Source organism: Sciurus carolinensis, chromosome 2, assembly GCF_902686445.1.
Source record: "Sciurus carolinensis chromosome 2, mSciCar1.2, whole genome shotgun sequence".
Lineage (NCBI taxonomy): Eukaryota > Metazoa > Chordata > Mammalia > Rodentia > Sciuridae > Sciurus > Sciurus carolinensis.
The window spans coordinates 27,392,110-27,417,893 of NC_062214.1; the positions used below are offsets into that span (position 1 = coordinate 27,392,110).

Below are 25,784 nucleotides of genomic sequence, written 5' to 3' on the forward strand. Positions count from 1 at the left end.
GGACACCTGGCAAGTGGCCCCTGGTCGTGATGGTGTTTCTCTGAGCCACGGTAGCATCTGGGCCGAGCAGACTTGGGATTGAACTCTAAAGATCTCAGGGTGGGAATTCCCGATAGAACCTGCTGAGGCTCCCAGGAGCCAGGTGACCTAGAGCAGCAGGTGGGGCAGGAGTTAGGTCACTGTCCCTGCCCATGGATGCTTCTGTTTGGTGGGTTTGCACTGGGCTTCAGTCTCCTGGACCAGGAACGCCCCCTCTAGTACCAGGAACTGCTCTTCACACTTTTCTTTTCCTTCTAATTTTCCCCTGTGGTGTTAGAAATTGAACCGGGCCTGATGCATGCAGGGCCAGCATTCCATCCCTGACTTGCTCCCCAGGCCTCTGTGAGCTTCTCTTATGACACCTCAGCGGAGTCCCTCGGGAAGCTTTTGAGACAGGTATTCATGTCACCACTGTGCAGGTGAGGCAACTGAGGCACAGAAGGGCCAGGGCCACCCAGGTAGCAGGAGGCAGAGCCGAGATTTGAGCAAAGGTCTGAGTCCCTGCACTTCCTGCCTCAGAGGCCGCCTAGGCTAACCCTCTCCCAAAGCCAGGCCTCCGGGTTCAAGGCTGGGGGGTTCTGCCCCTTTGGTCTCCAAACCTCAGTGTCCTCACTCCAAAAGCAGGAGCCACAGGACCTACCTCATCGGGCTCTCCTGGGGATAAAGTGAGGGAGCGTTTGGAGTGACAGGCAATCCACAGTCACTAAAAGCTCTCTCTAATGCTACGCGATTACCCCTTCTCTCGGCTCCGCGTAGGGCTCCGCGTGTGTCTCTGACTCTCTTATTTCTCGTGCTCACTGCCGTCTCTTCTGAGGCATATCTGTCTTGCTTTGAAATGCTTCTCTTTGTCACTTTCCTCTCTTTCTCGTTCCCTCCTGGGTCCTAAATCCTGGCTCTGCTTTTACGTGCTGCCTAAACTTAAGCAGAGTACCTGGCAGCCATTCTGTCAGCCATGCTCTCAAACTTTGCTCTCTGGAACATTCTCCTGGGGAGCACCCTCAGGTTGGGGTCCTGGTTCCACTCTAGAGGGTGGGTTCTGCAGGTCTGGGGCAGGGAATGGACATTCTTAAGGGCTCCCCTCTCCCAATGTGTGCCCACCTCCCAGGTGAGCCTGGCTGGACCTTGGCAAGGATCACGTTCACCCTCAGTTTCCTCAGCTGTGAAATGGGGATAAAGGACATCTACCGCCCAAGGTTGTAAAGATGAAAATCTTTGTCTGGAAAACAAAACACCCTGGTTTTTTGTTTGTTTGTTTGTTTGTTTCCCCACCTTGGCTTTTGTACGATTTCTTTTGTCTCTGTCTTCCCCCTTGTGACCTGATGGTTTTCTATCTCCTTCTCTCCACCAACTCCCTACCTGAAAGCAGACCGGACCGCAGCAGAACTCAACATGGGTGACCCTTGGGTTAGACCGTCCACATGGCCTGTCCTGCTCCTCCCCTCCTGCACCCAGGCAGCCCCCCAAGATGGAGCACCCCCCACCCTGCAGCCCCCACAGCCTGGGAGCCCAGTGAAGATGGGGGATCCATTGTGCAGGAATGGCCCTGCTGCTATGGAAACCAGCGCTCAGGAAATGCTCAGAGAAGCTCCATTCCGGGGAGCCGCCTGGCCTGGGGGGCGGGGGAGAGGCCAGACTCCGCCTCGGACGTTGCCCTCCCATTACCCGCCATGTGATGCTGGGCAAGTCACTTAACCTCTCTGAGCCCTCCTCTCCCTCACCGGCCTGGGAGCAGCAGCCCCATTAGCGGCGGGTAATAACGGCGCTGATGACTGAACGGCGCGCTGCGGCTTTCAAGCCTGAAGACGCGCCAAATTGCCGTTTGCTTTCATTACCGGGAGCTGGAAATATTCTAGTGCCAGCTTGCTGCGCGACCCTGTGCCACCGAGGGCCAGCAAACGATTTCCATGATAGAATTCCCTCTCTGGGCGGCGCGGGGTGCACGCGCACGCACACACCCACACGCACACGCGTCCACCCCCAGGTCCTAGCGGGCTGCCGGGCACCCCTGACCCGGGGAGGGAAGGCTGCCCGCTTACAGCCGAGCTCCTCGGCCAGGAAGGGAAGGAGGCAGGGGAGCCACGTCTCGTGGTTACTCTGTCTGCAATGCCCGGTGGCGGGGGATCCATCCGAAGATGTGGTTCCTCTTTCCCAAGCCTCCAGGCCCAGGGCCTGGGCTGCAGAGGGACGATGGGTGGGATCTGCCTGTCACCCACCCCAAGGGGCATCAGGTGAGGTCTCACACACCCTTCACTACCCACAGGAACAGACCACACGCCTACACTCTCAAACACACACAGCGAGGTGCACAATGAGCACAGGTTGCTTGGATGTCTGGGGTCCCCTGCACAAGTCGAGAACTTTCCGCCTCCTCACCTTGGCTCATGCCACCCCTCTATTGAGATTCCAATTCCTGGTTCCTCTAGCATGCGCCTTGCTGGTGGATCCTCTGTGGCATCTCACCTCGCTCACCCACCTAATATTCCAGAGAACCCTGTGACTCGCCCAAGATCACACCAGCGGCGAGTGGCCGCCCAGCCTTGTTAGAACCCAGGTCTCCAGGGGCAGCTGAGTCCAGCTGCTCTCAGGAGCCTCCGTGCTCATTCAGCCAGGCTGCCTGTTAGTTTGTTTTCCCAACAAACATTTATTATGCCCCAGGCAGGCTGCTCGGTGCTGGGGACCCAGCCATGAACAAGGCCAGCGGAGAATGAGAGAGCACACAGCCCAGAGAGGAGACAGATGCTAAACAAGTAATTACGAGCGTGATGGATGCCACCAAGGGAAAGCAGAGCGGGCCCCCGGGAAGGGACAAAAGGAGGACGCCAGCATTTCCCATTGAGCAAGGTTTGGCAGCAGCCTGCCCCAGGGTGGTCCCCCTGCTGAGCAGCCCCCTTCCAAGGCCCCTGGTCAGCACCTCTGGGGAGGGACACTTCCTCCCAAGCACAGGCCCAGGGAAGGCTCTGTGGGGTGTGAGGACCACTTCAGAGGCCTGGAGGGGGTGGGGTGAGATAAATGCTTCCTAATCAGTCACCTCCTCTTGGGTGGGCTCCTTGCCTCTGCCAGGCCACCCCCACCCCAGCAGGTAGAATTAGCCCCGGCATGCAGGTCACCAAAGCAAGGCACAGGACAGCGGTGCCAGTTAGGGATCAGAACCCAGGCCCGTCAGACTCCAGACTCTAGGAAGTTCCCTAGAGACGGCCCAGTACACAGCACTGGTGGGTGTGCTCACAGCCGGCAGGGGACACAACCAGCACCCCATGAGCCCATGTCACCTGTTACCAGGTGCCACCTGTACCTCACAAGAAAGCAACTTGGCAACATGTGATAAGCTGCTCTGATATGGCAAGGAGGGGGCGTCCAGGCAGATGCTGCCAATTGTTGAGCTGTGTGGCCTCAGGCAAACTGTCTAACCTCTCTGAGCTCCAATTCCCAACTGTACAGTGGAAAAGACGGTGGTTGTGAGGCGTGTCAGGGCTCTGGCCTCCGGGCCTGCTGCCTCCTTCTCCCTGCCTCTCCTCCCACCACTCTGGCTTCCAGGCTCTTCTGAAGCGTGCCAGGTCCTGTCCTTGCTCCACAGCTTTGACGGGACCACCAAGCACATGGGGGCTGAGGCCAAGCCCGTGCTCCTTGGTGGCCTGTGCCCTGACATCCAGAGAAGCTGCCCCTTCCCAGTGCTTCTGGTGGCAGGGGCTGGTTCCAACCGTTCTACCCCTCGCCTGCAGACGGCAGGGCTGAGGCAGAGCGTGTCCGGGTCCGTGCAAAGCTGCCATCTTTGAGTGGACAGTCGCTTCGGCCTCCTTGACCACAGGGAGGAGGACTCTGGAGAGAGGGGCCATGAATTCTCTGGGGCCTCCTTGCCAGCACCCTGGAGCTGGCAGGCAGCGGGAAACCAGGCCCAGGCTTGGCAGAGCCTCGCAGGGGCTCGGTGCCGAGGGCCGGGCCCTGCCAACCTCATTCCCCCGAACAGCTACCGATTGTCCCAGTGGCTCCCAAGTTCCCTGAAGCCCTCCCAGCGGCCACTCTCTCACGGGGATACCCTCTCTCAAAGGGACCTGCAGTCTGGCTGCTTCCGGCCACGACCAGGGAGGCTGGCCGGGCATGGTGGTCCCAGCCTCACAGGAGGCCCGTGGACTTCCGAGCCCTGCTGGGAACTCTCAGGCTAGTGCTCAGCAAAGAGCAGGCGAGGACAGACCCCGGGGTGGGCCGGTCCGCTCGGCATTTGTATGCAGGTGCAGGCCCGGAACATGAGCTGGAATCCATCAACAGAAAATAAAACGCTCAGGGAGAGCAGCCCTCAGAAGACAAACGGCTGAGGGCGAAGGTAGCAGCCAGCGCCACTGGCGGGTGCTCCCTGCGTCTCAGGCCCACCCCAGGGGATTCATCCAACCCCCCCGGGGGACGGCGCGGTGAGGCCGCGGAGGCACAGGACTGGACACTGCTTGCCCCAAGAGGGAACCAGGGCTAACCCAAACCTTCTGGCTCCAGAGGCAGGGCCTTGCCAACCCTCCCAGAGAGGTTCAAAGGGCTGTCAAAGGGGGCACGTTTCACATCGAATTCCACTTACCACCCCCACCCAGCAGAGCTGCAGCTGAGCTCAGAACAGGGGGCATCAGAATAGGATGCAGGGGTTTTCTAGAAGCCTCACCCCAGGCCCACAGAACTGCTGGGCTGGTGCTACTTGGTTCTGAGTTTGAGAATCACGGGTTGAGAAAAGTTGGATCTAGAAAGAACCAGCTTTTTATTTGTCAGGTGAACAGATCCCATGAGCCGCCTATGTGAGCTGGAGGTGACCTTAAACACTGCCATTTAGTGAGCCTCTATTATGTACTGGGTCCCCTTCAGAGTGCTTCCTGCTCCTCCACACGACTCCACGCAGAAGGGCGTAGTACCGCTCCCATTTTACAGAGGAGAACACTGAGGCACGAGGCGTTTAAGTTCCCTCATACGATGTTGCCCTGCTGGACAATGGCAGAGCCGGGGTTTGAACCAGGGTGGAGGCTCCAGAACCAGCAGCCCACCAACCCCATCTACAGTCCAGCAGGAAAGAGGAAAGCACATGAAAAATTCCTGGGAACAGGTCCTCAGGGAGGGGCACGAGTGGGCTGCAGAAGCACAAAGGGCCCCCGAACCCAGAGGAGGGAGCTCTTCTTCGGGGAGGCCCTCGAGAGTTGGGTTTTGACAGATGAGTAGGCGCCGGCCGGGCAGGTGCGGCGAGAGTGGCGTTCCCGGGCACAGGGAGTGAGTATACCAAGACCTGGAGGTGTTTTGGGACATGTCGTGGGACAGCCACGAGGATGCAGGGGAGGACCTGGTGACACAGAGGCCTTGATGGAGTCCTGGCTAAGGAGCTGGACTGCTCTCTGGAGAGGCCACTATTGCATTGAGAAAGCCCACCTGGGACAAGGTGGGTCGGGCGGAGGCTGGAGTCCGGAAGACGGGGGCTCTGGGAGCGGGTGGGACGGAGCTGGGCAGAGCCACTGGGGAGCTGGGGCAGGTCAGGCGGGACCGGCGTGGGGGCACCTAGAGAGGCAGGACCGGGAGGCAGGCCGAGGGCTGTGTGAAGATTCTGGAAACTGGTCCAACAAAAGCACTGGGGAGCTGGGCCGGCAGGGGGACAGCGAGTCTCCTCACAGGCAGGCACACGGAGTTTGGGCCCCATGAGTCCTCGGCGGGGTGGGGGAGTGTCCAGGAAGAAGTCAGAGACCTTCGAGTCTGAGGGTGGGTGAGGTCCCCTCTGACAGGCGAAGTGGGCAGTGGACACTCCACACTCCTGTTGGCTCCCAGCTGGTGCCCCTGAGGCCCTGTCCCTGTCTGACCCGTCCTCCCTCCTCTTCACGGCTTCGAGGGGTGGGGAGGGGAGGGACCAGCTGTCCGGCTGTCCTCTGAAGGTCACCTAATTGTCTGGGGGAGGTCTGCCTTCTCTCTGTGTGACCCCAGAACTTACCAGGTGTCCCCTACATCTTGAGACACTAATGCCCACTAGGCCAGGTGCGTTTGGGTGCCGTGGGTCCCAGGACAGAGGCTTCAGGGGAGGGTGGTGGGTGGGGAGGCAAGCTCGGGACCTCTCCACCCCACCCCGCCCGTACACACCCACGTTCCTGGGTCCCCCCGTCCCAGTGGCTGATAGTGCAGCTTGAGCAGGGCGCCCCCGCCCGCACGTCTTCCTCATCTGTTAACGTAGACTTATTCAAGGAAGAGGGTCTAAATGGCACGCAGGGACACAACCCTGAGGAGGCGAGGGACGGGCCTGCACCCCCTGGAGGGCGCACGGCCTTGGAGGCGCTCCCAGGTCCCCTTCCACACGGTGGGCTCACGTGCACGCGCTCCTTGGCGATCACGTATGCAGCGCGCCCACGCGCAGAGGGGCTCGCCCCGCGGTGGCTGGCAGCTCTCCTCACTTCTCCTGTTTGTGAGGATGGGCAGCCCCGCCTTCTCGCCGCAGAGCACCCTGACCCTCCTCCCTGCACCCAGCTGGGCCCCCGCCTCCTAGGCTGGGGCTGGAGCAGGGGAGCCAGGGAGTGGGAGGCCTGTGGGCCGGTGGCAGCGAGATCCCAGCTGTAGCGCTAGTGCCAGCGACAAAAGGTATTTGCATCAGATAATGGGTAAAGTGTCTTGTTATTCCATTAACCATGTAGCAACGACTGCGGCAGAGGGAGGGAGTGCCGGAAACCCACGGGGCAGGCAGGGGCTGAGATTGCTGACCACCAAGCAGCCTCAACAGGAGCTGCAGGGAGCCACCCATGGGCAGAGGGGTGTGGGTAAGGCTGGGCCTTATCCTAGACCCTCAGCCTCGCACCAGGGACTCCGCTGGGGGCAAAATCAAAAAGCACATCCCTCGCATCACCAGCACCAGTACCAGCGCCAGCACATCCCCAGAAGGGGCTCTGAGTTCCCAGGGCTCTGGATCCGACGACTGTGGTACTCAGCTTTGGTGCTGCCCCAGTGGGAGGGGGGTTTTCCTTCCAGAGGCGGCAAATCCCACTTGCACTTGACCTCGCTGGGCTTTCTATGAACTGGGATGATCCTAAGACACCACAAGGAGGGAGGCTGTGCTGCCCATAGTAACAAACCCCACGGAGTCTTCCGCAGGTGCCAGAGATCGGCACAGAGCAAGGGAACCCAAGTCCCACCTGACAAATTTGCACTCCGGTGGGGGAGGGGCACATAGAGAAGAAAAGAGTCGAAGGTGGTCAGAGCTATGGATTTGGAAATGGGATAGCAAGAGGCTAGGAGTTGGGCTGAGTGATGAGGGAAGGCCATTCCCAGCAGAGGACATTGGAACTAAGGTTCAGGTGACCCACACAGAGAAGCCCTGGGGATTGGACTTGAGGGCCTCGCTGGGGGAGGGGAAGGCCAGCTCGGGCAGCAAAGACCGTCCAAGATGAGGATGGAGGGAGGGAGGGCCAGCCCCGGAGCAGTGCTGGCGTAGCATCCGGGTTTGATTTTGAGCCTCATGGGAGCCCGCAGAAGCTGGAGGCAGGGAGGGCCACCATCTGATTTCAACTGTTCAAAGGCCTCCTGGCTGGGAATGGATGGTCGCAGGGACCAGGGTGGATGCAGGAGAGCCAGGGCTGGGGGGAAGCGCGGGCCGTGGTCAGTGGTTGACGGAAGGTGGAGAGGGTGGCGGGCCAGGGCTGTGGGACCTGGGAAGGAGAAGTGAGGGCAAGGCGGGGCATGGGCTGACAGGACTAAAGAGATGGCGCGTGCCGGCAGAGGGCTTGTAAATTAGCACAGCGCCTTGCACGTGGGGAGTGCTTTATAAATACGGCCTGTCGCGCAGCGATCTGCACCCAGCGCCTTCTGGAGGTGGCCTGATCCGCTCTGCAGATCACGAAGAGTGGCCTCCCTGGTCCCAGGTTCTGGGTTGGTCTGAGAGGTGAATAGAGGACTCTGCGGGAGGAGAGGTCAGGCTGTCAGGTTGTCGGACGCGTCAAGTGACAGCACCCGGGACCAGGGACTTGCCCCAGATGGGCTCGCCAGGGGCAGAGCCAGAACGTGGAATCCAGGCTCCTGACCCCGTAAAAACCTCTCTGAAGCTGAGAAGTCTGCGGTGCCCAGGTGTGGACCCAGCCCGACCTCCCTCCACATCCCGAGAGAAGTCGGCTCTGAAGTCCCTGGACCCCGGGCGACAGTCGCAGAGCTTTGAGCTTGCACTACCCTCTTCCGGAAGCTTCCCGTGACTGCCGTGTGTCACCTGGCCCCTCTCTGCGTCTCACCCCAGCAGTCCTGCTGAGGTCAGCCTTCCCAGTGGACCCAGCAACCGGGGACCCACAGGGCTTCCCGAGCAGGGCAGGAGCTCGGCCATCCCCAGAGTTGGGTGTTCTCACCGCCTCCTCTCCCGGCACAGCCACCGAAGGCCTCTCCTGCCTTTTGCCAGGGGAGGTTGGCATAGCGCCTGAGCCTCACTCCCTGGTGCCACAGTCCCCCAGACTCTCGCTCCTGGTGGCCAAGGGACACAGGAAGGAACCACCTTTCCTGCAGGGACACAGCCCAGGCGGAATCCCCCTTTCTTTCTCCTCTCCCAACTTGGATATGAGCCAGGGAATGTCCCATTGACACCTCTCCTTCTCCTCCTCCCATGAGCCAGCGGAGGAGGAAAGGTGGACCAGCTGGAGCCTGCCCCACCTGCCTCTTGCCTGGTCAGGTCACCCAGGAGCCTAAAGCCGACAGGCATTTCTTCCACCAGTGCCTGAGGGTCTGGCGATCTGCTGGCCTCAGACTCAGGATATGGGCTTTATGCTTAACCCCAAAGCAGTCCATGCTTCACTGAAGGCCAAGTTCAGACAAGAGGCAATCAGGGGCTTAAGTGGCTGCCAGAGAAGGCCAGCCGCCTGGTTATTAAATATTAAGTGGCAAAAGCCTGGGAACGTTTAATTGCAGATGAGACTCGGAAGCAGATGTTGCCAACAGCTTGGACCGGTGCTCGCAGTTGGGAGCAACGGGATTTCATGTGACGGAGCTGGGCTGCTGGCAACTTCCCTGTGTTGACTGGGTACTGCCGGGTACCAGGTCTGGAACTGGTGCCCCAGGTAGAAAGGTTGGCCAAACGTGGCATCGCTGTCAAGGGATTCCGCGTCTGGTGAAAACCGAAGACGAAGTAGGCAGACGGACAAGCACAGGTAAGCCCAGGGGTGATGGGAAGCAGGAAACACCTGTGGGAACCGTCTTCGGAGGGGAAGTGAGCTGACTGGGAAGGAGGCATCCAGTCAGTCAGTCACTCAGCGAACACTTAGCCAACACCTGCCGGGTGCCAAATGTTGTGGATTCTGGGAAATAAAGTTTTAAACAAGTCGAATGCTTTCTCTCAAGGCACTTGCTTACAATTGAGTGGGAGCCTCCATGTCCCAGGTGAGTAAAGGTCTGCACCCTGAAGAGACGGCAGAGAGGAAAGAGTCCATGCAAAGCAGAGGTTCCCCGTGGCCAGGCACGTGTGGGAGGGAGGCAGGGAGGATGGTTGCGATGGCGAGCAGTCTCAGCCTGGAAAACTGCCCTGCTAAAGAGTTTGGGAGAGTCCTGGAGGATTTCAAAGTAAGTGGAATGACCTCCCTCAAGCACAGTCCGTGGCTCAGGATCCCAGGAAAGGACATAGTCTGGACTTTTAAGCTGCCACCCTGAGAAGCAATAAGAGGCAGGAGACAGCCCTGTGGACATCCAGGTGAATGTGGCTGCCTGGTCAGCTGCCCATCCCCACCCCCACACCTAGTTGGGTTTTTGGGTTATTCAGCTGCGGCTGGAGGATCTAGGAGGAGCCAAGCTCCGCCCCTTTACTCTCCTCACACCTGCAACCTGTTCCACCAGCTCCTGAGTGGCTGCAAACAACCTGGGAACACAGGCGCCTTTGTGTGTGCTGGAATAGGGGACCTGCTGAAGGTGGCCCCGGAGAAATGTGAGACCCAAGACCGGGCAAGCCCAGCTTCTTGCCCAGGGAGGACAGATTCCAGTTCACCATGCCCAAGAATGTCCCCGCCCTGCTGGAGCCGGTGTGCCCTGTGGGGGGGAGGAGGGCAGGTGGGGAGGGGAGGGGGGTCCCCATGAATTTTCAAGGTCACGCCCTGGTCATGATTCTATCCAAAGAAAGGCCAGTGAGTGAGGAGGGAAAAGGAGAATTTCAGTGAAGATGCTAAGACCCCCCAGGAGAATTCAAGACCTTAAATATGGTTTTTGGAATCTAGATGGTATGAGGTTGAGACTCTAGAAAATTCTCTAGACCCCCCCCCATGCTAAGATTCTAGAATCCTGTGATTCTAAGACTCTAACATGATTAGGGAGGGAAAACATCACGGCCATCCCTTCCCCTTAATACCATCGCGCCTCGGGAGAGAGCCCCACGCCCATAACTCCTAAACCAAGCAGCCTTGTTTACCCCATTTTTGCCTTTAAATTGTCTTCTGGCTGCTCAGAGGCGTCTGCTCATCTGCACACACCCCCTCCACAGTCCCTCCTCCAAGCCTGGCAGCCAAACATTTGCCATCTGTATGTAACCCAGTGATTAGCACCGCAGAGCCCGAGAGGGAGGTGTGGAACCTTTCTGCCGCCAGTCGGTCGGCCTTAAGTCAACCAGGCTGCAGGGAGTCACCCCAGCTCCCCAAAAGGGCCGAGCAGGGGAGGAGAGACCAGACACTCACACTCACACACACACACACACACACACACACTCACACACACACTCTCTCACACACTCTCACACACACTCTCACACACACACACACTCACACACACACTCACACACACACACTCACTCACACACACTCACACTCACACACCCACACACCCACACACACACTCACACACACTCACAAACACACACACACACTCACACACACACACTCACGCCCACATTCACACCCACACACTCACACACACACACTCTCACACACACACTCACACACATACTCACACTCACACACACTCACACACCCACACACTCACACACACTCTCACACTCACACACCCACACACTCACACTCACACACACACTCTCTCTCACACACACTCACACACACACACTCACACTCACACACCCACACACCCACACACACTCACTCACGCACACACTCTCTCACACACACTCACAAACACACACACACACTCACACACACACACTCACGCCCACATTCACACCCACACACTCACACACACACACTCTCTCACACACACTCACACACATACTCACACTCACACACACTCACACACCCACACACTCACACACACACTCTCACACTCACACACCCACACACTCACACTCACACACACACACTCTCTCACACACACTCACACACACACACTCACACACACACACACACACACACTCACATACACAGCAAGACGCACAAAGAAAGGCCCCAGGCACACAGACGCACAAAGACACGGAAAGACACGCATGCCACAGGCAGACATCACAGACAGCACGCATCCACACGTGTGCGGCGCTCAGAGTGGGACACATGCCGTGGTGCACAGACACGAAAAAGTACAAAGACACGCACAGCACACATAGGTGTTCGCAGCCACAGGGGTACACAGCCTCATGCACAGGGACACGGGCACAGGCAGACACAACCTAACCCACAGACACACACCCGAGTCACACAGGCCCACACACTCCCAGGGGGTCAGGGGCACTGAGCTGTTGGCCTGCCCTCCACGCCCATCTCCCGCTCCCACTCAAGCAAGGGACACTATTTAGGGACCCCTGTGCACACAGCCTGGCGCTGGGCCCTGGGGGATCCTGGCCAGCGGGTGGAGGTGCAGCAGGGTCCATCAGTCCTGGGCTCAGAGCTGCTGAAGCACATGCAGGCTCTGGGGTCAGGGGACCCTCCCCAGAGCTGCAGGACGTGGATTTTCCAGAAAGGCGTTGGGCTCCCCAGCACCCGAGGTCACCCAAGCCCGCACAGCGTGATGCGAATCCATGGGTGAGGGGCACTGGGGGAAGGGAAGCCCTTCAACCTCCCGTCCGACTCCGAGGTTCCCTACTTCTCTCAGTCCCACTGGGCTTCCAAATAGTCATTTTCAAAATCTTTGGTCTCCGTTCTCTATTAGTGAAGACATTTTAAACACGTTCCCCCAAAGTTCAGCCTATGTGTTTATTTATAAATGTATTTATACACCTCTTCATGCAAACATTATGTATTGGATAAAAGATAAGCAAAAATAGAAAAAACTCGGGATAATGAGATACAAACACATAGATCATTACCTTAAGGGACAAGTGGAATCGCAGAGAAGCCATATCACATTTATTGAGTGCGTCCTGTATGCCAGACTTTTGATATATATTATTCCTTTGAATCTTCAAAATAGCCCTGTAAAGAGGCTATCATGATTTTTCCATTTTCCAGATGAGAAACTGAATGACAACCTGTAGCTGGCAGGGGTGGAATTTGAACCTGCTCAGGCTGCTGGCTCCAGAGGCCACTGGCTACCCTGATCCTCCCATGCCATGCAGGGACAGGGTGGGGCTTGCATGAAGTCAGGGAAGAAACCTTTTATTTTTGGAGGTAATGGTTGCAAAACTGGGATCCTGGGACTGAGGGGAGGGGCTGCAGCATGTGTCAAGAGCATTCGCCTATAATCCTAGCAACTTGGGAGGCTGAGGCAGGAGGATCCCAAGTTCGAGGCCAGCCTCAGCAATGTAGCCAGGCCCTAAGCAACTTAGCAAGACACTGTCTTAAAATAAAATATAAAAAAAGGGCTGGGAATGTGACTCAGTGGTTGAATGCCCCTGAGTTCAATCTCTAGCACCCCAAAACAGGAGTTTTGAATGACAGCCTCGAAGCTGAGCAACAGATGCGCTCTCAATCCATTGGACTGGATGTGGCCATTTCTTTCCTTCAAATCATCGCTGCTCCAAGTGCTGTCCAGGCGGGTCCAGCAGCTGTGGCCGCCCATGGAGTCTGTAGGAACACACAACTCCGACCCCATCCACGACCAACTAAATCAGAATCTGCACTGAACAGGGCAGAGGTCTCGGAAGCCCCTGCCACTTACTCCTCTGGGGGATGGTCCTGCCCCACGGGCGGGTGAGAAGTGAGCCCAGCCTTGGCCATTCTCTGGGCCCCCTCCCCAGAGTGTCGCAGTTCCAGGGTCTTAGGCACTCAAGGTGGCTTCCTGGAATCTGTGCACGCTGCTGGCCTGAGCCTCCTCAGCCGTCCACCCTGCAGTGGCCTCCGTCTTGCCTCACCAGCCGGTGAGACCCTGCACTGAGCCTTCCTCTCCCCCTGCAGCCTGTCCTGGTCTCCCGGCTGCCCCTTGTCCTTGAACTGGCCAGGGGTCTCGGTGCTGGCTGCTCCTTTCCCCTGGCTTTCCTGCGTCCCTCCCTCTTGTTTCCTGACAACTCTCACAACGTAGCCCCACCAGAACGCCCAGGAACAGGGCAGCTCAGTAACTGCACTGGAGGAAAGCAGGCGAGCCCGCTGTCCGCCCCGGGGCCTCTGGCGGGGGCAGAGGCTGTGGGAGCCAGGCCTGGCTTCTTGCGGCCACCATGACGCCTGTCTGGGAGGCCCCAATCATGACGCCTGTCTGGGAGGCCCCAGTCACCAGTAGGGGCAGCATCCCCTGCTACCCTGAGACCCTCCGCTTCTCCCCTGGCTGTCCCAATCCTCCCCAGTAACCACCTCGGTTTGAGACTTCCCTGGAGAGACTGCTGGACCTAAGTTTCGGGCACGCTCTTGCCTAAATCCTAAATCCGTTCTGGAAGCCTGACCGTTTGCTGGGAACTGGGGAGAAGAAGCGTGAGGAGGTGGAAGCCAGATGAAACTTCTCTCCTGCGGCCCCTCCTGTCTCAGGCTGAGGTCTTGGGCCACAGTTTCCCTCTGGCCCTCGGTCTTTTCATCTAGTCCGTGGGGACAGGCAGAGAGGGAACGTGACAGAGGAAGCTCTCAGGGTGGGATTTCAGGTATGAACAGCTGGGCGCTCCCGGCTTGGCACGGCAGGTGGGAAGGACGTGGATTGGAGGAGGGAGGGGGATCTGGCATCCAAAGATCTCCATTCATTGCCTGGCTCTGCCCTGATCCAGGGTCGCCCAGGCAGACTCTCCTCGCAGAGCCTCTGCTTGCTCGTCTGTGCAGATGGGTAGAGGCCAGTGGAGAGAAGGAACTTCAGCCAGGCCAGCCGGCCTCTGGGCTCCGTCTTCACACAGTGAGGCTGTGAGGGCTGCCGAGACAGACCAGGCCACCAGGATCAGGAAGCCAGGTCTGAGGAGCTCCCCAGCCCACCACCTTGCCCCCAGGGCTGAGGCAGCATGCATGGCCACAGACTCCCGGGAGCCCCAGCCCCTGCTCCTCGGAAGCTGCAGCAGAGAAAGTGGTGTGTGTCCCGTGGGCTTTCCCTGAGGGCCAACCCAGCTCCTGCCCAGGACCGAGGCTTCCTCTCTGGAACAGGAATAAGGCCAACTGGAGTCCTGGACTCCTTGCCTGGAAAGGCAGCTGGGAGTTTGATGAGGACACCTGTTCCTCGAGGAAACCCAGGCCACAGCGGGCCCTGGGGACAGGATGGAGGAGGCTGAGCTCCTTGGTCAAGCTGCCAGTGTCCTCAGAGACAGAGCTGCTTCCTGCCGTCCATGGGCAGAGTCATGAGAGGAGGCAACAGATGAGCAGAGGCACAAAGGAATGAGCTAGGCAACTGGCTGGGGAAGCTGATCCCAGGCACAGGAAACAGCAAGTGCAAAGGTCCTGGGGTAGACACCCACCAGGCGCAGTCAAGGAATACCCAGGGGATGAGTAGGGCTGCAGTGGAGTGAGCGAAGGGGGTCACATGGGACCCTGTGAGCTACGTGGAGAAGTTCTGGTTTTATTCCAAGAGACAAGATGGAAGGCTGTCCGGGAGGTTTCGATTGAAGGACTGTCCAGGAGGAAGTGAGAAACGCAGGTGCCCAGAGCAGAGTGTGAAACAGGCGGTAAGGACTAGGGAGAGTCTTGCTTTATTTTGAAGCTAGAGCCAAGATTGACTGACAGGACAGTGGGTGGGGAGGCAGAGAAAGAGATGAGCCAGGGAGGACACCGTGCACCCGAGAAACCAGCAGCCACCACTCGAGGCTCAGCCTCTGGGGGAATCAATCTCTCTCTCTCTTTCCTCCTTATCCATGATTCCCACTCTCAACCTGTTTCTGGATGAGAACACTGAGGCCAAGACCTACCCAGGATCACGGAGCCAGTGAGGGACCAGCTGAATGCACATCTGTGACCACTGAGCCACATGGTCCCATCAGACCTAGAGAGGGCGCCGAGTGTCCGTTCACTCTTTCATGTGCCAGGTCCGTGTGCGCCTGTGACCCAGCAGCAGGCCCGGTGCTGGGCACCACGGAAGAACCTGGAACTCATCAGGCCAGCGGGTCGGCGGTGATGGAGACCCAGAGGGGACTCCGGGGCGCATTCTAAGCTCACTGCAAAGTACAAGTCAGAAGGTGCGGAGGAGGGGGAGCAGGGGTTGGGGGAGGCACGCCTGGACTCCAAGCTTGCTTCTGTAGCTCTCCAGCTGTCTGCTCTCAAGACAAGCCCCTGACGCTCTCTGCCTCAGTTTTCTCATCTGTGAAATGGGGATAAGAATCGTGTCCGTGTGGAGTAATGGTGAGGAGCCACGAGAGAACCCGCTGGGGCCCTTCAGGGCTGGGCTTGGTGTGCACTCCTGTGTTGTCGCTGTGGCTAGTGTCACAGGCAGAGTCAGCTCTGAACCCGGGGCTTGCAGGGCACACAGAGCCAATGGGTTCTCTGGCCTTGCAGCCCCACCCTGCAAGAGCCCCCCTCCCAGAGGTGTGGGGGCAGGCCCAGCAGAGCACAGCTGGGCTCGGATCCCCAGAGCCTGAGAGCAGTACTTAGGCCCTGACAGCGGGGCCCACCCCTGATGAGCTCAGGCGAGCTGCCTGCCTGCCTGCCTCGCGGCTTAATCGCTGGCTTTCCTGGGAAAGCACTAATTACCACACGGCTCCCTTGGGGTCTGGCTCAGTGATCTGTCACAGCCCCTCAGCCTCAGAGCACTGACTGTACTCTCTGAGCGGGTGCCGGCTGCCCTCCGCCTTCCCTTCAGGACAGACAGGAACCCGCGGGACAGACAGACTGGCCAACCAACAGGAAAGCTGGGACCAGACTCACCAACCATTCCCAGCTCAGCTTGAACAGCAGTCTCTCCAGTGGCTCTTGAAGTGTGGTCCTTGGACCCGCGGCATCCGCATTGCCAGGGGACCTTGCAAATTCTCATCCCGTACCTGACACCCGCTGAATCAGACACCATGCGGGCGGGGCATGGAGTGTGTTTTAAGAATCCCTCTGTTCGATGCTGAAATCTGAAATCTGCTCAGTTTGGAGAATCACAACTCTGTTTTCCTGGGCAGCTGGGGATGAAGGGTGGGGTGCCATGGATGGGGGATTATAAAGTGGGGTGGGTTTTCAAACACAGGTCTGCAGAGACCTGCCTCTGTTGATTTCTCACTTGTGAGCTACAGAGGATCGCTTTGTAATTTAATACATATTTATTGACAACCTACTCTTTACTGCTGAAGGTTCTGGGGTTGAGGTTCTGGGAAAAAAACAATTGGCATAATCAATATCAACTTACTTAACCCTTATTAAAAAACGTTTAGATTCCATACTATTGTTACCCCAATCTGTATAAGTGAGAGGCAGATCATGAAAAGAATTTGCCCCTGGGATAGTCTAAGTTGCAGCCGAAGGAGCTACTTCCAGAGCTAACCACTGAGCAACCGAGCTGGGCTGGCCTGTAACTAGTTAGGAAGATGGATAAAATTCAACAAAGATCTAAAATTTTGGCAGGTCACGATGCCTGCTATGAAGGCAAAGTAGGGAAGAGGACAGGGTGTCACCGGGACAGGGTTGAGGGTGACTACTTTAACAGGGTGTCTGAGGAGGCGGCCTGTGAGCAGAGGCCTCTCAAAGTCTCAGCACCGTCAGTTGTGAAACGGGGGCGTTATTAGCACCCCTCTCAGGTGTGGCATGAATGGGTTCCAAAAAAGTCTGTAGCCGGGCATGGTGGTGCACACCTGTAATCCCAGCAGCTCAGGAGGCTGAGGCAGGAGGATCGAGAGTTCAAAGTCAGCCTCAGCAAAGGCGAGGTACCAAGCAACTCAGTGAGACCCTGTCTCTAAATAAAGTACAAAATAGGGCTGGGGATGCGATTCAGTGGTTGAGTGCCCCTGAATTCGATCCCTGGTACCTGCCCCCCCATCAAAAAAAATAAAAATAAAAATAAAACAACTCTGTAAAGTATAGCAGATGCTGAACAAACAGGAAGTGTTGTTATGTTTTTTGAGAACCGAGTTCAAATCCTGACTGGCTTGGCCACCCATTAGCTGTGTGTCTTAGGCAAGTCACTCCACCCTTGGAAGCCTCAGTTTTTATAGCTATAAAATGGGAACAGCAGCCAACCCCAGAGAGGGGCTGTTTTGTGCATTGGAAAAAAATCATCCGAGGGTCAGAGGACATAGCAGGGGCTCCTTAGGTCACTCCCTCTCCTGGGTCCCCAGCCCTGCCTTCTCTCGAGCCTGGTCAGTAGCTGCCCTCCAGGGCTGCTGCTTCCGTGGTGCAGGCTGCCCAGGAGCCTGTGCTGTTTTTATTTTTATTGTTCTGGCTCCACAGCTGAGGCCTCCAACTCCAAATGCCTCCTCTTGCCCAGAAAAATAGGTCATTGGCAGCCCCAGCCTCTTGACAGGCCCCACACAAAAGCAGCCTGGCGGGCTTGCCTGCTGACGCTGGCCCAGGGTTACGGGAAGCAAAGAGCCGGGCTTGGGCAAAGCTGGTGCCAGGCGGTGCTGGGTCCCTGCAGGTTCCAGGGGGCCCTCCGAAGTTGCCCTGGTCCAGTCCCTTTCTGTCTCTGGCTTTGCTCCTCGTCCCTGGGGACCCAGCAAGGCTGCTGAGGTTTCCATGAGTGACAGGCCTGTAACCTTGGCCCCTTCTGCAGAGGTCAACCCAGATCCTTCCTACTAGGGTCGCTATCACATCCAGGCTGCCAGTGACCCCTCGTATCAGGGTAGTCCTTGTTATTCCTATTTCATAGACTAGGTCTCAAAATGCTTTTCCCCCCAAGTTGCTTAAGTCACATTGCCAGAGTCTTAGCTTCGAAGACCCTGATTGTCTCCTCCCTGTGCTCGGTCAAATCCGTCCAGCAGACCCCTGGCAACAGGGAAAGGATCTGATGGGACACATATCAAAGGATGCTTGGGAGGGGGAGAGAGGAATAGACAGGAAGGACAGGTAGGGAGACGCAGAGGCTCAGACCAGGTGCCAACAGTGGAGGTGCTGAGGCTCCATTCTGGATGCGATGGGAAAGCCCAGCCTGCGTCACCCGATGACCGAATATCACCAGGAGCAGCAGAGAAGAGTCAAGGAGCCAGTGCAGGGAGGGAGCCATCTCTGGCTTCCCATCCCACCTCCTGGGTGAGACCTCCCCGGACCCCTTCTCAAAATTGGCACAGGAAGGGACTCTTCCCTGTTGTATCCATTTCCATCGGAAAGACTATTTTACTTATTGATTGCTTATTTCCCCCACTGGAACGCCCACTGCTTGAGAACAGGGATTTTTGTCTGTTTTATTTTTTCTCCAATCACTGCATCCCCATTGACTAGCTCAGTGCCTGGCACATAGTAGATGCTTCGTAAACACTGGCGTGGGCATGAATGAATGCTCTGTGTATGAAGGCAGGTGGATTCTGATCCAGGGCAGACCAGCCCGTCTGCTATGGGAGTGCCTGACTGATACCAATCATCTGCCATACTCGGTAACCACAGGCAAGCTGTACACACCCCCTCAGTTTACCCACCTGCCCACTGATCTCAATGCCCTCTCGGCCCTGATGTTTGGTTATGGGGGATTTTTATGTGGATGCAGAACAAGGCCCAGCGCCGCCCCTCCCACCCCACCCCGTGGGGCAGAGGTGAGGATAAAAGGGACTGTGTTGGGAAGCCCTGCTGAGCGCCTTTGCCAAAGGTGCTATATATAAATGGCAGGTGGTTCAATTATTATCCTTCCTAATCCCCAGTTTCCTAATCCCAGGCAGGTCTGTGTGTGTGCCCTGGGGAACTGCAGACAGCAGCACCTCGCCTTCTGCAAGCTCAGAGCAGGAGCCCGCCTTGCCTCTGACCTCATCAGAGGGTCCTGTCCCCCTCCCACCCCAGATGGAGTCTGGGGATGGGTTTTTCCCTAGGAGCCTTCCCTGGTCACCTTCATGGTCCTGCCAGATGGGCCTAAAGAGCTGGAGACTCCTTCCTGCTGCCCTTTGCAGATGCTAGGACAACCCCAGAATAACCTTTCCACCCCGATACCACACTTCCATGATCCCCTCCCTCCAGCCCACTCTTGGGGACAGAGTGGCCTTTTGAACACAAAAAATGACCATGGTACTCCCTTGCCAGAACACCCCGCCCCCCAGCAGCTCCACCCGGGCCTCCAAGGCCACCCAGCTGGACCACCCTCTGCCCAGCTGACCTTGGATCTTTTGTCTGTGGCTGCTCCCTCCTCCTGGAATACCTTTCTTCCCAATCTTCGCTTTCCCTTCTTCTCATCCAGCTCCTGCTTCTTGGGGACTTAACTTACCTGCCACCCTGCCTAAAGGAGCTCATCGCCTCTCGCTAAGCTAAGCTTCTAATGTTGTCCATTAATTCTTTCCACTGCCTTCTTATCTGTCTCCTCTCTGAGAATGTGAATTCCTCCAGGGAGAGGTACCTGTTGTAATCTCCCACGCCCAAAGAAATGAGAATTCCCTTGAACTTCAAAGCTCCCCCAAACCCTGTGGGTTCCCAAGGACTGTCGTCTCATTGACTTATCAAACATTTTCCTTGCACTTGGTACATGTGAGGCGCTTTTAAAAATGTTATGCAAGTTATTAATTTGTCTAATCCCCACAACAGCATTTTTAGGCTGGTTCTCGCCCTGGCCTCATTTGAGGAGAGGAAACCGAGGCACAGAAAGATAAGGAGTTTGCTCAAGTCCTCAAGGCTCATAAGATTAGCAGAAGAATATGGACCAGAAAGTCTGGTCTTCCGTTTTTAACTGCTGCACCCTGCCTGCCTCTCTGTCTTGGCAGAAAAGGAGAGCCAGGCACATGACCAAGAAGCTAGAGGAAGCAAGGGTGTCACTGTGCAGAGGGCATCAGCTTGGGAATTAAAAAAAAAAAAAAAAATTCACATCTTCTTTCTACCCTAGGCCTTGCTGTGTGGCCTTAGGAAAATCTCCCTCTCTGGTCCTCAAGACCCTCTCCCTTTACAGACAGGGACTTCTCCCACTTTGCTTCCTTATGTCCCTTAACCACCACAGTGTGAAGCAAAATTGGCATCTCTGAGCTTATTTCCAACTCAGAAACTCTCCAATTAGTAGAGGGTCTTGAACTCCTTTTCCTCCCTCCCAGCGGAGCCGCCTTCTGCTAGATGACTCCAGCACTCCAGCTTCCCACGGCTGACCTGGCTGATGCCAGGCACACGCGGAAACAGGAGGGGGACAGCATCGGTTGGGCTTTCCAGGGGAGGCGCGGCCTCTCCTCCAGGCCTCTTCCCCAAGTCTCCTCCTTTCCTCTCATCTTCCACATTTCCCGGCGCCCAGGCCTTCAAGCGGTCCCCTCTTCACGCCCCTGCCTGGGCCTTCTGCACCTCTCAGTCTGCGCTCCGGACCAGGGAGAACCCACCGCCCCAGGCAGGCCGGGACCCCGGCTCTGCTTTCCCCGCCGCAGCCCCTTCCCGCTCCCCAGCGCCTCTTTTCCAGGCGGCACCGAAGTCCTTCCTACACACACGCTATTTTTGTACCATCACTCTCTCCTTCCTCTCCCCTTCCCCCTGCCTTCACTTCCTGCCTGCTTCACCTCGGCCCAGCTCGGGAAGCCTTGGGCCCCTCCGGCCCGCGCCCATCCCCAAGGCAGCCCCGAAGCTTTGGGACCCAGGGGCAGGGCCACTCGGGGAGGGGCAAGAGGCAGAGCTCCCCGCCCCCTCCACTCCCCCACTCCTGCGCCGCCTGCAGCCTCTCGCCCGCGGCGGGAAGCGGGGAGCAGTCCGGCGCCAGTCGGGAGGCCAGGGGAGGTCGGCCGCAACTTCCCCGGTCCACCTTAAGAGGACGATGTAGCCAGCTCGCGGCGCTGACCTTAGAAAAACAAGTTTGCGCAAAGTGGAGCGGGGAGCCGGGCCTCTGGGCAGCCCGGGCGGCGCTTCCACCGCCTTCCAGCCTCCCGGGGGCGCAGGTCCGGGCTGGCGGGCGCGGGCGGGGCGGAGGGAAGGGGCGCGCGGCTGGGAGGCTGCGCGCGGTCGGAGCCCCCGGCTCCCGCCGTCCCGAGCCGAGCGGGCGGCGAGGCTGCTGCGCCGCCGCGTCCCGGGCCGCGGCCGGGGACCCGCGCGGGGCGCTGGGCCCGGCGCTGCCCTCGCCCCTCCCCGGGCGCGCTGCGGGCGGGCGCCGGGCGAGGAGGTGCCGGCGGGGCCGGAGGCGCCAGCAGCCTCCCGGCGGGCGGAGGGCGGGCGCAGGGGGCCGGGCTCGGCGGCGGGCGCCGCGCGGGCAGCCGGGCGGGGCGGGAGGGCCGCGGCGGGGGCGGCTCTGCGCTCGGGCCCGGCGGCCGCGCTGCCCCGGCCCTGCGCTCGGCGCGCCGCTCTCCCGCGCGGTCTGTCGGCTCCGCGCGCCGCCCGCTCGCTCCGCTCGCCCCCCGCTCGCCTCCTCGCCGCCCGCGCTGCCCGCGCTGCCCGCGCTCGCTCCGCGCTCCCCGCTCGCCGCCCGGGTCCCTGGCTCGCTGCCTGGCTCCCCTGGGTCTGTCCTCTCCCGCCGCCTCTGCCCGGCCGTCCCCGGCTTCGCTGCCCGCGCGCTCGGGCTCCGTCCCCTTCCCCGTCCCTCGATCTCTCCCGGGGGGCGGGGAGTCCCCGACAGTCGCGGCGGCGGCGGCTCCGAGCCGCTCCGGGCGCCCGATCCGGGGCGGGGGGCGGGGGAGGGGGAGCCTTAGTCATTTCCCCGCTCCAGCCCGCGCCGCCCGGGCGCGCACTCACGGCCGCTCTCCCTCCTCGCTCCGCAGCCGCGGCCCATGGAGCCCGCCGGCCCGGTCCCCGGCCGCCTCGGGCCGCTGCTCTGCCTGCTGCTCGCCGCGTTCTGCGCCTGGTCAGGTAAGCACCCCTAATCCCCACCGATGGCCGCCCCGAACGGCGGGCTCGGGCCTCGAAGACTGCCGCTGGGAGCCGCTCGGCTAACGTGCAGCGGCAGTCCTAGTGGGAGAGATGCCTGTAACCAGGGTTACAGATGCAGAAACTGAGGCCCAGAGAGGGCCAGCGACTTGCCCAAGGTCACACAGCCAAGGCTAGCACCCAGGATAGAACTCTTCCTATAAAGGTCTGTTTCTCTAAACAGTGACAGTGTGACACTGTGCTGGGCACCAGGACTTCCTGATGAGTTGGTTTCCCCAGCCCCTGCCCAGTGGAATGAGGACTGCAGGCTGTCAGAGACTCTTAATGCAGGATGCCTGGCTTCGCTCAGAGCTCTCTCACTAGACTCAGGCTTTCCACAGGTTTGACTTCAGGGTCCAGAGAGGGGTTGGGGACAGAGACGCTGCCTGGAATGGAACAGAAACAGGCTGTTGCAAATAGTAAAGAGTGAGTCCTCGCTGTGGTACGGGGAGTCAACAGTGTTAGTGTGTACGCGGGGCGGGGGGGCCAGAGCCAGGGAGGCCCTGGGGAGACTGCCTGCGATCACCCGATCTCTCCTGAAAACGCGGTGGATTGTCCCTGTGGAGGCAAAGCCTCTGGATGGATAGCCTCTCTCCTGGCGGCTCCCGCCTGGCTCCCGCCTGCCCCAGGCTTCTGGCAGCTCCCTGCAGTTCAGGTGTTCTGCGGGGCTGTTACCTGTGGCTCTGAGCATGTCTTTTTGTTGGCCTACATCAAACACCTGGCCGTCTCCGGCAGGCAGGCAGCAGGCAGGCGGGCTGGGGAGGCTACTGTGTGTAATCGCCAAGGGGTGAGGTCACCATTCAGGAGTCCTGCTTCTTAAAGGGGTGTTGCAAAACCGGGAGTCTCCTGGGAGGGGGGGAAGCGCAGAGCGATGGCGTCGAAGGAGTTGGGGAGGGAGGACACGGGGGTCTTGTCTTGTGGCCTCTGGAAGCTGTTGTGCACCGGGTCTCTGCATCTGCCCCCCTGAGCAGGGAGGTAAAGATGAGCTCAGTATCCACCCGCCCCCCACCCCCCACCCCTTTGCATTTGCCTGGAAACTGGTTACCATCTGATAGCAGTGAGAAGGAACTAGAGGGGGTGGAAGGAGAGTGGGGGATGGACAGCAGCTTCTCTCTGCCCTGCGTTTAGTTCCCCCTGAGCTCCAGGCACCCACAAGCTACCCCCCCCCCAGTCCCTCTCAGTTGCAGGCGGCTCCTTGCTGCGTGGACGCAGGCTCTGATCCACTTCCTCTCTTTCCCACCGGTGGATCTCAATCTCCTTCCTGCCTCAGTCAGCCATGTGCACCCTGCCAAAGTCCCAGCCCTGCCCTGCCCTGCTTGGAAATGCACAAGTGTCTCTCCCAAGTGCTTCATTTTCCCGAAGCACGGAATTGGGCCCAAGTTAATTTCTAAATGTCTATTCCAGGCCCTTCTCCGACCAGGACCCTGTGGTTCAGTCCCTGGCAAATGAGCAGTGACACTGATTAACAAGTGTTCAGAGGGACACCTGCCTCTGCTGGGGCGCTGGTCGGGAGGCCAGCACCCTTCTTGTGATCACGTCTCCCCCTCTGCCTGTAAAAACAATCTATAAAATGGTAAAGATGGGGCCATAAAACTTCCGTTCCAATCCATTCAGCATCAATAGCCTGAAAAAGTGGAAGCAGCAGAGGGGCCCAGATTAACTTTGAAATAAATAAATCTTAGGAGGTAAGAATGAATTTCTGGGTGGAGGGTGGTGGGAAGGGGTGGGGCATGGCCGTCAGCTCTGGCCTCCCAGCATCCTTTACTCTGTTCTCTGGGGTCCTGGTCCCACCCTGGGTCCTGGCATGGAATTATCCTGCTTTGGCTGGAGAAGCCTTACGCCTCGGGCCCTGCCTCCCTTGTTTGGGGCATGGGATTCATGACAAAGCAGAAGAGAGACAGGATAGGAGGGCAGGAAGGTAGGAGGAGGCACTTGTCCAATTTTCTAAGAAATGGATTTGTTCGGGTGAGAAACTCAAATGTCAGGCTCAGGAAGGCAGCTCCGGCCTGAGGACGGCTGGTCTCGGGAGGGCCGTCCTCCTGGGAGCGTCACACCACATGATTGCCGTGGCTTCACATGATCACCGTCTGGGGGGGAACTGGTCATGTGGCTCATCTGGGTTTGGGGGGAGGCAGGGGAAGAAGTTTCTACAGCTCGCATTTGGCACAAATGCTGCCAAAGGGAAATTCTAAAAAGATTCTGGTGAAGTCACCACCCTGTGTTCCTGGAGCCAGCGTAAGGCCCACTTCCTGGCAACTGCACTAGGGAGATTGGGGACACCTGGGCAGATTCATTCTGGGCACCGGGGCCCCGACACTGAACCTACGGAATGCTTGCTTGACCCCCTCTAGGCCTGGGGACCTCCGGGTCACCTCTCAGGCAGACCTCAGAAGAGCTCCTTCACCTTAGCCTGGAGTAGGCCGAGCTGAGTCGGGGTTCAGTCTTGGGGCACAGCTGGAACCCCCATGAGCCTCTGACCCTTGGTGGAAGGTGGCCTGTTGGTGGCTCCCCTGTACTTTCCTAAGTGATGAAGTTCATCTCACTTCCTCTTTCAGAGGAAAAGCAGGGGGTGGGAGTTTGGTTCCAACATGCCCAGGCTGTGGAAGGTCCTTCACGGCCGTGGTGTTCTCTGGGTACTTTTGGACTCTTAATTATTCCTTTGCTAACCCCGTGGAGACTCATGGTGTGATTCATGGCTTTCCCTGCCGTCAGCAGCACCCATGAAGTCCTGATGTGAACCAGGGGTTGGGAGAGGGCGGAGGCCCGATGTTCGTTAAACAGCTGTGTTCCTGGTGGTGCGTTTTATCTGCATGATCTCACTCATCAGGGATGCCCGGGTTGGCTCTTAGCCCCATTTTACAGAGGAGGAAAATCAAGTCCCAGATTGGGGAAATAAGTTGTCCCAGGAGTCAGAGCTGAGGGAGCCTGGGGTTTGAATGCAGGCCTTCCTGGGTGTGGCTTCCCATGGGAGAGACTCCGTGCCTTACTCGGGATTCCTTGGTCCAGGATAAGGAGGGTGACATGAGTCCCCTCCAGACTTTGGTGGAGAGTCGTGGAAAGACTTCTCCTCTGGGCAGAGGTTTTCGACTGAGTCACATGCACGTGCTCCGCTGAGAGCCCGCTGGCAGCCCTGGGCCCTCACACCCAGGGCGATGTGGCTCCCCCAAGAGCCCCCCATCTGGGCTGCTGAGCTCCGGAGCCCCCAGAGCTGGATGTTCCTCCCTGCATCTTCCCGGTGCCCTTTGCGACAGATGGCGAGGGGGTGTGCGAGAGGAAGGGAGTCTAAAAGTGTTGTACGGATCCCACACGCTCGCGCTGCTTCCCGTGGCTCCCTCCGTGCGACAGGTTACCTCCTCATTCGTAGTCCTGAGCTGACGGAAGGTCCCTCCCCTCTCTTCTGACATGTGCTCTGATTTCTGGCCTGTCAACGCGGCTCCGATCATGTCACTCCCCGGCTCACGACCATGGAGCTCTTGGTCCAAGTTTTCTTGAAAAAACAGAAAGTGGCAGCGGGGCCTAGGCTTCCTCCCCGACAGGGCCGACGTCTGGCCGCGAGCTTCCAGCAGCCTGACCCGCAAGCTGCTGCGCCATCACAGGGCCCTCGGCCCACGGCCGGGCGGC

General features: G+C 58.6%; 1 protein-coding gene across 3 annotated transcripts in view; it reads left to right on the forward strand.

Annotated features, from left to right (window-relative positions):
• Positions 1-20,865: 20,865 nt before the first annotated feature.
• The window catches only part of LOC124976058 (tyrosine-protein phosphatase non-receptor type substrate 1-like), a 41,708-nt gene continuing 36,789 nt past the window's right edge, over positions 20,866-25,784 (forward strand). Inside the window, exons 1-2 of one of the 3 annotated variants that reach the window (XM_047538679.1) lie at positions 20,866-21,205; positions 22,019-22,106. In XM_047538679.1, coding sequence (XP_047394635.1) covers positions 22,028-22,106 — 79 coding nt within the window. In that variant the 5' untranslated portion in view covers positions 20,866-21,205; positions 22,019-22,027. Of the gene's footprint in view, positions 21,206-21,570; positions 21,760-22,018; positions 22,107-25,784 lie in introns of those variants that run through there. The other 2 variants (XM_047538680.1, XM_047538681.1) reach the window with 2 other exon arrangements.